The sequence below is a fragment of the Hemiscyllium ocellatum genome, chromosome 28, assembly GCF_020745735.1.
Source record: "Hemiscyllium ocellatum isolate sHemOce1 chromosome 28, sHemOce1.pat.X.cur, whole genome shotgun sequence".
Taxonomy (NCBI): Eukaryota; Metazoa; Chordata; class Chondrichthyes; order Orectolobiformes; family Hemiscylliidae; genus Hemiscyllium; species Hemiscyllium ocellatum.
In genome coordinates, this window is record NC_083428.1 from 12,097,166 (window position 1) to 12,110,686 (window position 13,521).

A 13,521-nucleotide genomic window follows, 5' to 3' on the forward strand; every position below is an offset into this window, starting at 1 on the left:
TTGAATTTTAATACATGAGTTATTGTGAAAAATCTTTAGGGCTACCAACATTGAATTACCATTTAAATGAATAACAGATGGGGATAGCTGATGTTTAAAATAGAACAATGGCATCAAATGCTGAAATTATTCCTGCTGAATTGCAAACCAAGATTTGAATCAAAGACCTTTGACATTGCATTTGTTTAAAAACTATTCAATAAGTTGGCCAGAGAACTAAAATCACTAGATGGAATTTTAACTTCTCTCAGATGCTTGTTTGTACAAAACGAACAGCCAAGGGAGCTATATAATCTCCTAATTGTAATCTAGATATACACATGTAATATGTCTCATCATTTTGCTGCCAATTTCCTCCCTCCTTAATCTTCTCTTTGCTTGATATATCAGCTCGCCTAATTGCCACAAATCAAAAGTAGAGGTGAAGACCTCCTGGTATCATTAGATTATTCTGGGTACCGAAGTTTGAATCCCACCAAGGCAGATAGTGGAATTTGAATTAAGTAAACATCTGGAATTAACAGTTTTTAATGATGACTCTGAAGCCATTGTTAAATTGTCAGAAAAAGTCCATCCAGTTCACTAATGTCCTTTTGAGGAAGGAAACTGCCAACATGTGACTGCAGACTCTCAGCAATGTGATTCTTATTCTGGCAAAGCCAGTAATTCCTGTGCCAGTGAATGATTTTTTTTTAAATGTAGAGTAGCTGAACAATGACTGTCAGTAGGTTTCTGATGACAATTGCGATCATCACTGCAGCAAACTGGCTCAGTTCTTTATCTACCCATGCATACATTGTCAGCTGACTTCATTGATTTAGTATCAAAGGTCACATAATGTGATCATCTGGACCAAAAAATTTTCCTTAACTGCATGGCCGCTGCTTGATTCCTGTAATCTGACGTTGATTCTCATATTTGGGCAAACTAAAAGTCTGTGGTTCAGTCCTTCAGTATTATATAAGGACCCTATCATTATCCATTAAATCACGTATCCCCAAATGGGGTGGTAAGGTGAAATATTGGGGATGTGTCCTCTGAGGCAGCAATGGTCACCCTAGCACCCTAGCACTTTGACAGACTTATAAAGTTGTATCACCTCTTAAACATGCACACACGAACACAGACGCATACAGACCCCTTCATACTAATTGCCATAGCTAAAATAAAATATCACAATACCCTGGATGTTGGCGGAAGAACTTTAAAAATTGGAGTCAAATAAAAATTTCTAAACTTGAACTGTAAGTGGGGTTAGATGTACGGAGAATGTCTATTGCCAATTAGCATGTAGATAGTAGTTGAATTTGTAAGAATTCTCAGAGTTGAGTTGTATAACTTTGGATGAAGTATTCTTGCTTGATAATAGTGGTATTAGCAATACAGGATGATTCAAACTCACGATCTGATTTGTTCCCTTTACTCAATCTATGTTTTCTTTTTACTGTGACAAAAACACCAAATGCCAAGACTGATGGTGATGATGGCATTTGCATGCCAAATATGTTTCAAGTGGAGAATTTCAAATTAAAGTTATCTTATCTTTACAATGTTTTGCAGGGAAGTTGAACATTTTAACAAGGAGATTGAAAAAGAGATGAAACTGAAACAGAAGCTCCTGAAAAAGGAGGAATCCACTAGCTGAAGCTTTCATTCTTGAAATGCATGTGTATATAAGATTGGACGAAACCCATATTTTTTGTGCAAAGTAATATCATTTTTGATAGCAAGAATTTAAATGTTTCTTATAAAGTATTGAAACCAATGGTGTACAATAACCTAGGAGTTCAGAGCATGTAAATAACCCATTTGGTGAAGTCTATTATATGCTTAAGTCTCAGCACATAAAGGTTTGTGCCTTAAGTTTTTTTTAAAAGAGAGAGAAGCCATTCATTTTGCAAGGACTTAAAATTTTGCCAAGCTCAGTTAAATTTGATAGTCTTGTTGTATCCTTTCCTTAAACGTAAAGAATTTGTTTTTGTTGATTTTGGTTTTGAATGGTAACCAACTTTGTGGTGCAAGATCAATATTCCCCTAAGAATGGTTAATGAAGACATTTTCAAATTGCTATTCTGACTACATGCACGGTATAATACAAGAGAGTATGGTATCAGTAAAAATCACACTTGGAGACACTTGCCCAGTTTTGTTGGTCTAAATCTGGACTGGTGAGTTAGCTTTCATATGTTCATGTTAACAGTTGACATGTCATTAAGAGTATCCTAAAACTTAATTAAAAATGAAGCACTGTTGCATTTGAGAAACTTTCAAATCCCCAGTTCTGTCTTCCATATGGTGCTAATTACTAAGTTTGACATAGATTCTCACTAAGGCTGCAAGTTAGACTGAGACTGGTAAACCTAGTAACAATATAGTTATACAGTAACATAACGGTTATGATATTGTCATGTTGGTTGCAAGAAACATGTTCACTCAGCTCTTTCTATGGGCTGCTTACAAATTCCATTGAGCAGGTACTTTAATGAAAATATTTGGACTTTGCCACATCGTGTTAGCTGATCTGGTCCTGCAAGCTTAAAATTCAAGCTGCGCCCAACTTTTTTTTTATCTTGGTAAAGAAATTTTATGGAAATCAAGCTTTCTGGTTTTACAATTCATATCAAAACCTAGACCACTTAAGGAATAACATGTTATGAAAATATCACGAGCTTGCATTCTGAGTTAACCATAAATTGCATTTAATTTGATATGATATTTGGATTTTATATTGGAATGTAATTTAATGCCACTTGAAGGTAATATTTTCAGTGCTTGCGAGATGTATCACCAAATTTCACACTTGCTGAATATTGTTTACCTTCATTTAGTGAGTTTTTGCATGAACATTTTATGGCATGTATGAATTCAGAGTGTTGGCATTCTCCTCCTGCCCCATTCTACGTATTAAAAGACAATTCCACTCTATGGCAGGACCTGTGTAAAGTTCGTTACTGCTTTGAAAAAAACTTTTGATCAGTTTCTTAAGATTTTTATGTTATTGTTTGCATTCCTATAACTCTCTTTTTAATGTAAAATACCAATGGAGATTTTCTACAAATGGCAATCGTAAGGAGAAGACAAATAAATAAACTAGCTAGATTAGGAGATATCTTATTGAGTACCAGGGTTGAAGGTTTAGAAATTGAGTGGACTGCAAGCATTTTAATACCATCTCCCTAAACAGTTTTCAAGATAGGGAGAGGAAAAGACAAGTACGAGTTTAAAGGTGCAGTTCTTGAGATTATATGACCAAGGTGGCTCAAGGCTCTTTAAAATAATCAGTTGTGAAAATACGAAAGGCTTATCTATCCAAATTGGGATACTGACACAAAACCAGAAGTTTGTCGATTGTGATATTACTCACTTGCAGCGATATTTGATTTTATATATTGAGGAACTTGTTATAAGTTTATTACTTCAGTCCTCAATTTTACCTTCAAATTTTTTTTTCGCTATTACAATGATCAGTTATCATTTCAGTGGAGTGGATAATGTGAAAAGAAAATAAAGAATGGAATTAATCTATGACAAACAGAAGAGGAGACTTGAGTGTTAAAGTCATAATAATTATTCTTTAATGGTGAAATGTATTTTCATGGTGTTGTCATGGTGATCAGAAATTGCAAAACAAAAAAATTCCTTTGGGTGTTTCAGGTTATATGGGGAAAGAAAAGAAATTTAAGTTGTCTCTTATATAATGTCACCATTGCAGGACTATGCAAAATGCTTTTGTCAAGACATTGCAAAGTGCTTTACAGCCAATGACTTATTTCCTGATGCCTGGCCTCTATGACTCAATAATCCTTATGACACTCCACTAGTTACATTTCACCAATATGAAAAAGACAAATTGATCCAGACCCTCCCTTTTGTGTTGATCAATCCTTAATCCATGCTCATATGTAACCACCAGTTCTGAGATCCTATCTTGTGCAATTGTGGTACCTTATTGAATGCCTTCTGAAAATCCAAAAACACGGCATCTCCTGGCTCCTCTTTCTCAACTCTGCTTGTTATATGCTCAAAGAACTCTAGCATACTTGTCAAACACAATTGCCTTTTCACAAAACTGTTTGATTGCATCAAACTTTTCTAAACGTCCTATTTATTCTTTAATAAACTGTTACATTTTCCTGACAGCCCATGTTATACTAACTGGACAATAGTTTCCTGCTTTCTGCCTTCCTTCTTGAAGATTTAACAGTTTACAAATCTGCTGGAACCACCAAATATACATTTACAAAAACGTTTGACATCACAACATTAAAAATTGGGTTCTACTCCACCACACCATGCGTGCTCATCAATTCAGCATTAGAGTATATTGTTGCATATCCTCAACTTTTAAAAAAATTTTAATGTGTTCTATATTTCTGAAGCCCATGGGTCTCAATTTAACAGTGCCAACCTGATTTTTCTGGTTGGACTCCTGTTAATTGTTAGTAGGACATGTTGGAGATTCTTAAGTGGAGTGGAACATATAATTGAGATTACATGGCAACAGATATTACTTGCATTCAGTTATGTTGAAATCTCGTTGGATCAAATACAATTATGAAATATGAGCTTCTATGTAAAGGTTTCAACTGATATAGTTCATTTGATATAGCTGTATGAGCAGATTAGTTACTGAAAGCCATCATTAGCCCAGAGTTCCTTCAACATTGATGCATATTGTTTGAAGTCTGCCCTGTTCTTGACTCTGGAACTCTACCCACCTTCAAACCCACACACCTATTGTCAGCATTTTCTGTTCATTCATTGGCCAAAACTTGGATCAATCAAGACAATGATTAAATGATTAGATACTCTATTTTTTTTTCAGTATTTGATTTTCCCAAATGCTAAGCATTAGCAGTGAACCTCCTTGCTAATATTGTTCCATTTCCCATCTAATATTAGTAGGTCCCATAATTACAAGACCATAAAAAGTAGGAACATGAGAAGACCGTTTGGCCCTGCGAGTCTGCTCTACCATTCAGTAGCGTCGTGGCTGATCCGATACCCCTCACATCCACTTTCCTGCCCTTTCCCTATTACCCTTGATTCCCCTACTGATCACAAATTTATCTGTCTCAGTCTTAAACTCTGGCCTCTCAGCTGTCTAAGGAGTTCCAAAGAGAATCAACCCTCAGGAAAGAATTCTTCCTCATCTAAGTTTAATATGACATTTATTTGTGTCATATTTTAAATTAGTTAAACAATTGTATATAGCTACTGGTGGTGTGGAACACTGGAGGTGTGAAAGTGCTCTTTACAAATGAAAACTAACTTGAGTACTTTCCTATATTTCATCTTTTGAATGATTTTAAATTCAATCCTTTGTTTCCATTTAGATGTCTATATGTACATAACAGATTCACGTTAATAATGTTTCACTGCTGTTGGTTTTTGTGATGTGAACATTAAAGGCAGCTTCACTTTTTTCCATTACTTACAAATAGGGTGAGAGTATTATTGCCAAGGCCACTTTTTATTGCCCATCCCTATTTAGCTTTAAGATGACGGTGATTCACCTTCTTGGGCCATTGCAGTACATGTGGTAAAAGTGCACCCTTCATGCTTTTAGGAAGGAACAAATTGCTGTCTGGCTTAACATTTGAAAGAGTTCCAGAGAGCGAGAGAGAGCAGCTGTTGGAGGGACAAAGTGATACTGATGGTATGCCAAGGAAAATAAAAGAGGCCAATAGAGAGTAAAAATGGCATGACAACACCTGGCTGTGAGGCTGGGTAAAGGACAAAGGGTTCTAAAAATATTGAACTCTGTATTGAATGCCAAAAGCTACAAGGTCCCTAAGCAGAAAATGAAATGCTGTTCTAGCTTGGGCTGAGCCTCACTGGAGCACTGCAGAAAACTCAACAGAAGTGTTGGCCAGAGAACACAGTAGTGTGATGAAGTGATGAGCACCTAAAAGGTCAGAGTCATTTTTGCAGATACAACGAAGGTGTTCTGTAAAATGGACACCCAATCTGCTTATTATCATTGCAATGTAAAGCAGACTGCACTGTGAGCAGCAAATGCAGTAGACTAGTTTGAAATGCAGTAAATTGCTGGTTCATCTGAAAGGTGTCTGGAGCCTTCGACAGTGATGAGGGAGAATGTAAACAGGTGGATGTTGTACCTTCTGCAATTGCATGGGGAGTTGCTGTGGGAAGATGTTGGGACTGGAGGAGGACTGGTCCAAGGTGACCCAGAGGGAACAGTACTTGTTCAATGTTAACAAGAGAGGAGAGGGGAAAAGGTTTCTGGTTGTGGCATCCTGCTGAAGGTGTTGGGGATGGCAGCTTATCATCCTAATAGGGATACTGAGAGGCTAGTAGTAGAGAAACTAAAGGATAAACGTAAAAGGAGGATAAGAATGTGGGGTACATTGCTGACTTAGATTAAAACAAGAGTAAGGGAGGACATTTAGTCTGGATGTTGTGGAATCTGGGTGGAGCTGCAGAACATCGAAGGGAAAAAGACATTGGTAGGAGTTGTGTACAGACCACCAAACAGTAGTTGTGATGTTGGGGACTGTATCAAACAGGAAATTAGAAATGTACGCAGTAAGTGTACAACAGTTATTATGAGTGATTTCAACCTACATACTGATTGGACTAACTAAACTAGAATTTAGAAGGATGAGAAGAGATCTTCTAGAATAACAAAATTATGAAAGGGACAGATAAGATCGAGGCTAGGGGACATGGCCTCAAGATTAGGGGAAGTAGATTAAGGACAGAGGAGGAACTGCTTTTCCCAGAGTGGTGAATCTATGGAATTCTCTGCGCAAGGAAGCAATATCATTAAATATATTCAAGACACAGTTGGATGGGTTTTTGCATGGTAGGGGAATAAAGGATTATGGGGATAAGGAGGTGGAAGGAGCTGAGACGATAGATAGATCAGGCATGATCTTTATGAATGGCAGAGCAGGCTTGAAGGGCCAACTGGCCCACTCCTGCTTCCACAACTATGAAACTATGCAACTAGTAGCAATGTGATGGAGGAGGATTTCCCGGAATGCATGAGGGACAGATGAGTCAATTGTACATCCCAGTCTGGCATAATACTGGGAAGGTGGCTGAACCATGGCTAATGAGAAATCAGGAACCATATTAAAGCCAAAGAGGAGACATCTAAATTGGCCAGAAAAAGCAGCAAACCCAAGGACTGGGAGAAATTTAAAATTCAGCACAGGAGCACAAAGGATTTAATTCCATTGGGGAAATAGAATGTGAAAGTAAGCTTGCAAAAAACAAAAAACTGACTACAAAAGCTTCTAGAGATACATGAAGAGAAAAAGACTGGTAAATACAAATGTAGGTCCCTTGCAGTTAGAATCAGGTGAATTCATAATGAGCAACAAAGAGATGGCATAATCAGTTGAACAAATACTTTGATCTGTCTTCACTGTGGGGGACATAAGTAATCTTCAGGAACCCTAAGCTGGAGGACAGAAAGAATTTTTTTGAGGTTTTTTCAGTGTTGGAACTGATTTCCTTTAAATTTTAGGAGCAGTAATTACTGTTTTATAAGCTGTTGAATTGTTTTGGAACTTTAAAATCGAAACAAAGGCACTTTAAAAAGGTTGAAGACAGACAAAGGCCACATGGGAAGTGAATCAAACTGAGAAATATACTTGTACAGCTGATTGTGTCTCCAGTTTGGCTTCAAGTATCTCTGGACATCACAGTTCATCTAAGAAAAATAACAGCGAAATTCACAGCTCACCTTGAAGAAACCCTTGAGCCCATCATGTCTATTCCGCCATTCAATGTGACCTGAGCCTGCTATCAGATAAACCTATCAGATGGAAGGACACATACAGAAAATGCAACCAAATCGAAGATTAAACTCCTTTTCTTTCGGGGTCATGACTGGTATCTGCTGAAACCTAGTGGTGTTCTCGTATGTTACAACCTCGCCACCTGGAGAGAGGTGCTGAAGGGAGGTGTAACAACATTCGAAAAAAAGTTCCCAGTGGAACAAAAAAAAATGAAGCTACAAAACAATGTAAGTGAGATCTGTTTGCTTCAATCAGATGCGGCAAGTAGTAACTGATGCTCCAAATAGCTTGTACTTTTATGATAACAGAATATTATTCTAGGCCTGTTTAGCACTTTCTTTAACTGCCATAATTCTAGCACCTGAGATACAATAAGGCCATCCCATATTCTGTAGTTTTCTTAGATTCTCCCTTTATGAAACCACGCTGGCTGCTTGATGTATGTCCAAATACTCACCTCTTGCATCCTCTATAATAGACACTCAACATTTTCCCAATAACACACATGAAACTGTAGGTAACTATTTTGTTTCCTTCACTTTTTAGCTAAAGGTATTACATTGGCAGTTAATGGAGGTTTCCAAATACAGTATTAAACCCATGGTCAGCCTAATGTCAGTGGTGGGGAATCTTTGAAACACTAGTCCAAGAAACAACCCAAATTTTCCAAGTTCAATTTTAACAAATGAAAACCAGCATGTGTTTATTACAGAAGCATTTTATTAACTGAATTGAGTTATGTGATGAAATAATGAACAGGTAAGGTGTAGTTAATGTTCATATGGATGATCAGAAAGGATGTGACATGATAACGAATCACATAAGCGACCTGAAATAAAACTACTGGGATAATGATTCATCCCCCTTACCAGTACAGGATCAGACTGAAGAATTATTACTGAGCTTGAAATGTTAACTCTGCTTTCTTTCCACAGATGCTGCTAGAGCTGCAGCGTTTTTCCAGCATTTTATATTTTCTTTCAGAATTGGGCTTCTCGGGGAATATTCAGTTGTGAAGTATTTTATTGAGACAAAGTCAAAATAGGCTTATGACTGCAATAAACTTGGACAATTAATTATAGTCTAAGCCAGGTTATATGCTTGCCATATTAGTTATGGATACTGAATGGCACTTGTGTTCAGTCTTCTGGGGTTTTTTTCTTCCTACTCTTCATGTCTTGTCTGCGTATGAACATGACAGACCTTGCTGTGCTCAAGCCCTCTTAGCCATACCACCTCTGTGACCAATCATAAAATCAAATGTACACTTTTACAAGTGTGTTGTGGCATCAAGGCTTATGGGGAAAGGACAGAAAAGTTGACATGAGGAACATCGGATCCTGTTGAATTGTTGAGCAGGTTCGAGGGGCCAAACATCCTATTTCTATTTCTGATGGTATGGTACTTGGTCAATGAGTTAACTTTGCGCACAAACTTAAAAATCACACAACACTTCAAAAAGCATACAATCTGTAGGCAGTCAGTCTGTGTGACATTTTATAAATTCCTCCTTTGGAAATAGAACCAGTCTGGCTCAAGATTGGGATACAGACTCCGACCTCACACTTTTTAATGCATTGTCTGAACTGAGATGTTACCTCTTTGTATATTGATTAAAACCTTAAGTTGTCTCAGGACTGTGACTTGAAAGAAATTCTGGGATATTAATCAATCAAAATCTGCATCCCCCTTCTAAGTGATTAAAGACTTAACAGCAATGTAGGTTTGTTCAATACATCGCATCAATTTTATAACACTTTGATCTTTTATTATAAATTCTGTGTCCTATGATCCTGTCCCACTAGTTACCTGATGAAGGAGCAGTGCTCCAGAAGCTTGTAGTTTCAAATAAACCTGTTGAACTATAACCTGGTGTTGTGAGTTTTAACTTTGTCCACCGTGTCCAACGCCGGCACCTCCACATCATAAACTGTTGGAATTCTTTTCATACAGTAGCCATTCCCTCCAAATTGCAAATTCTTCAGCAAGACATATTCCTTTAACATTCTGGTTTCCTGTTAAGGATAAGAAGTATTATGATACATTTTACTTTTCCTCCCAGCTTTATGGTTTTTCAGTCTAATACTTTTGTCACCAACAATGGCAACTGCTTATTTGGTAGAAAAGTTTGCATTACTCAGATAATTGTGTTTATGCTACTGCAGATACTGGAAACCTGAAATAAACAGGAAGCTGAAGCAATTCAGCAGGTCTGGCAACATCTGAAGAGAGAGCAAAAGCAATAATATTGAGTCCCTTATGACTCACCTTCAGATCTGTACTTATAAAATAATTTCAATCATGACATTATGAATAATAAAACAATTATTAGTGAAATAAGGAAAAGGCTTATTTTTAGTTTATGATCAAAACTAACTTAGGCAACACAGTGGTCAGGCAGAAGGCTGGGGTATTATGTCAAGTATTTTGAAGATTAGCCTTATGACCCACACAACTGTTTTTCAGACTGAATGGAAATAGGTAGTGGATTCTGCTAATGGTTGATATTAGGACCACTTCTTTTTGGAATCATTGATGACTTGTTCACTGTATAATTTTAAAGACTCAGACAAGAATTTATGGATATATGGAGTCAGGTTAAAAATCCACCATAATCTCACTGAATGACAGAACAGGCTTGTATGGCTAAATCTGACACAAAACCCAAACATACCAAATAATACAAAAATGATAGTAACAGATCTTGGGAGGACACGGTTGTTGAAATAGATAGGCACGTAGTAAATGAAATGCAATGCATAGATGTGTGAAGTTATTGACTTTGGTCAGCAAAGCAATCAAAGCTAATTGATACAATTTTAAAGTAAGTGTAAGGATAGAGAAATGTCAGGGTGTGTGAATGCAAGTTATGTAGGTGGCAAAAATGTTGAGATGGTTGATAAAAGTGGAAATAAGATTTGTTTTATAAATATATGATTGGAGCAAAAAAAAAGTTTTGCTAAACATGTAGAAGGCATTGGTTAAATCTGAGTTGTGTCAACAGTTCTGAACATGCTAGTTAGGAAAGATTTCAAAACATTAGAAGATGCAGAGGTGATTTACTTAATTGTGTCAAGCTTAAAGGATTTAAGGGTCACAAGAGACTGGAGAAACTGAAATTAATCTCTTTAAATGGAGAAGGTTAAGGGGAGAATTAGAAGAATAGGATTAAATAAGGAGAAATTATTTGCAGTGACAGGAGGGTGTAGAGGGCATAGATTTAAAGTAATTGGAAAGGAACCCAGAAACTTGTTTGATAGATTGCTGGCTATTAATGACATCACAGGATACAGACATAGGGTGGGAAGATGGTAATGAGGTGGATGATCAGTTGTGACCTAGATTATAGAGCAGGATCAGGAAGTTGAATGGCCTACATTAATCCCTATGTTATAAACTACAAGAGGAAATAATACTTTATGCAGGGTATTATTGATAGCACTGTGTGAAAGTAAGGTCAAAGCAGATTCAATAGTAACTGTGAAAAGGAAATTGGATAATTACTTGAAAAGGAAGAAAATTGTTGGGCTTTGGAGAAATAGATATAGCACTTTGAAAGAGTTGGCTCAGAGCTGAATGATCTTTTGTGCGGTATCATTTTATATTACAGCATAATTTTAATGTAAGGAAAAATGTTTCAAGGCAGAACTGACAAGCAAAAGATGAGAGGTTAGAAAGAGTGCCCAACCTTCAGTGAGGTGTAGGCTATAGAGGGAATTCATGATGCTGAACTAGGTCTTTGGAGCCAATAACAATTATTATAGGATGAATGCTATAGTAGAACTTCATAGAGAGATTAAAGGCAATGGTGCAACATTACATCTTCAAAGCTCTACTGCCATACCTGTTGTGTTTCTCCAGCACACTCTGTTTTCCCTACTCAAGGTTACTGAGGTTCAGGATGAGTCCTTTCTACAAGATTGAGCTTCTGATGTAAGAATGTGAAGTTGCCAATTAAAAGAAGATTGGATTATGACTAAAAGAGAAACTGCTGGAAAGTCTCAGCAGATCTGGCCGTATCTGTAAGGAGAGAAAAGAGCTGTCAAAGCTCTCGATATAGTTCTACTGTAGTATTCATGACTATTTGCCCTCAGATTTATCCAACTGGATATCTCGTAACAAGTGCAAGAAGCCTCCAGGAGAAGGAAAACAGATGTGTTTTAAAAAAAACGTATAAAGTTAAAAATCACACTACACCCGATTATAGTCCAACAGGTTTAATTGGAAGTACACTAACTAAAGTGACCACAATCACCTGATGAAGGAGCGTCGCTCCGAAAGCTAGTGCTTCCAATTAAACCTGTTGGACTATGACCGGGTGTAGTGTGATTTTTAACTTTGTACACCCCAGTCCAACACCGACATCTCCAAAAGACGTATAGTTAGTGCTTATTCAGTAACCTGTATAAGGAAGGGATTTGCATTCAATGCTCCCTGGACAAGATGATTACCAATAACCTGAATTCTCACGTCCTGTTTAATATGGCTGCGTCCAATAGGTTCCTGCTGCAAATGTGTTGCTGGTCAAAGCACAGCAGGCCAGGCAGCATCTCTATTCCTGAGATGCTGCCTGGCCTGCTGTGCTTTGACCAGCAACACATTTGCAGCTGTGATCTCCAGCATCTGCAGACCTCATTTTTTACTCCAATAGGTTCCTGGCTGATTTCAGAGCTTTTGCTTTCACTGAAGAAAAGACTGCTTTTTTCATCAACGCATGTGTGTTATAGCCTTTGAATTTCTTTCAAAGTTTAGCCATCGTTGTAGGTGTAGGAAAAGCAACAGCCAGTTTGTATACAGCAAGGTCTCAGATACATCAGCAAGATAATCATCAAGTAATCTGTTTTTATTAGTGATATTAATTGAGGGATAGATAGTGACCATTGCACCCTCTGGTCTACATAGTTAATTTAATGTGGAGCTCCTGTGGAAGTGATTGAACCAAACAGCAAGTAGTTGTATTTAAGGTGAAGGTAGATAACCATTTATTTAAGACATAAGGCAATATGTAGATACAATGAAGAGGAGTTTGGGACTACCCGGGTTGAATAATTTATTTTCTCCCTTGTCAATCCAGAATGTGTCATAATGTGGTGGTTTCTTAACAAACCTCTGGAAAGCCACACAGTTTTAAGGGCAATTGGGGATGGTCCACAACCCATCAAAAAAGCCTCCCTGATTCCTGCATGTTGACAAAAAAAACACAATCAATAAACATCCACATAGCCAGCATAACAGTTAAATGAAGTGAAGTGAATGTTCAAAGTGTTTGCAGTTTGAAACTGGCGGAAGAAAAGGATCTGCCGAAACCCGGGATCGAACCAGGGACCTTTAGATCTTCAGTCTAACGCTCTCCCAACTGAGCTATTTCGGCACCACACGAATGACTGGTGACTGAGGATCCAAGTGCACGGCGTGGAATGTTAGTCCGATCGATCAGTGGGCGTTCGAAACCCTACAAAACGATCTCTGTTCTTAAATTGCTTTAAAACATTTTTAAAATTCAATCCCGTGTGCAGGGCCCGCCGCCACGGGATCGCTGTCTGTACCTTTATTAGGGCTTCCCGGAGACCTTCGCACCAGCTGGTCTCTGTGGCGCAATCGGTTAGCGCGTTCGGCTGTTAACCGAAAGGTTGGTGGTTCGAGCCCACCCAGGGACGGCCAGTAATTTTATTCCCAATTTTAAAAGAGCGCACGATTTAGAACACGCAAAGATGCCTTCTATTGTCCTGAGGCATTCTTAAAGGACTAT

General features: G+C 37.7%; 1 protein-coding gene and 2 non-coding genes across 6 annotated transcripts in view; 2 read left to right on the plus strand and 1 right to left on the minus strand.

Moving 5' to 3' along the window:
• LOC132829114 (PWWP domain-containing DNA repair factor 3A-like) overlaps nt 1-5,374 on the plus strand; it is a 63,264-nt gene extending 57,890 nt beyond the window's left edge. For all 4 annotated transcript variants that reach the window (XM_060846433.1, XM_060846436.1, XM_060846437.1 and 1 more), the window contains exon 14: nt 1,561-5,374. In XM_060846433.1, coding sequence (XP_060702416.1) covers nt 1,561-1,645 — 85 coding nt within the window. In that variant the 3' untranslated portion in view covers nt 1,646-5,374. The remainder of the gene's footprint in view (nt 1-1,560) is intronic.
• A 7,696-nt stretch (nt 5,375-13,070) lies between these two features.
• trnaf-gaa (transfer RNA phenylalanine (anticodon GAA)) lies at nt 13,071-13,143 on the minus strand. Its single transcript has one exon. It is a non-coding gene; the product is annotated as a tRNA-Phe (tRNA).
• A 212-nt stretch (nt 13,144-13,355) lies between these two features.
• trnan-guu (transfer RNA asparagine (anticodon GUU)) lies at nt 13,356-13,429 on the plus strand. Its single transcript has one exon. It is a non-coding gene; the product is annotated as a tRNA-Asn (tRNA).
• Nucleotides 13,430-13,521: the final 92 nt, after the last annotated feature.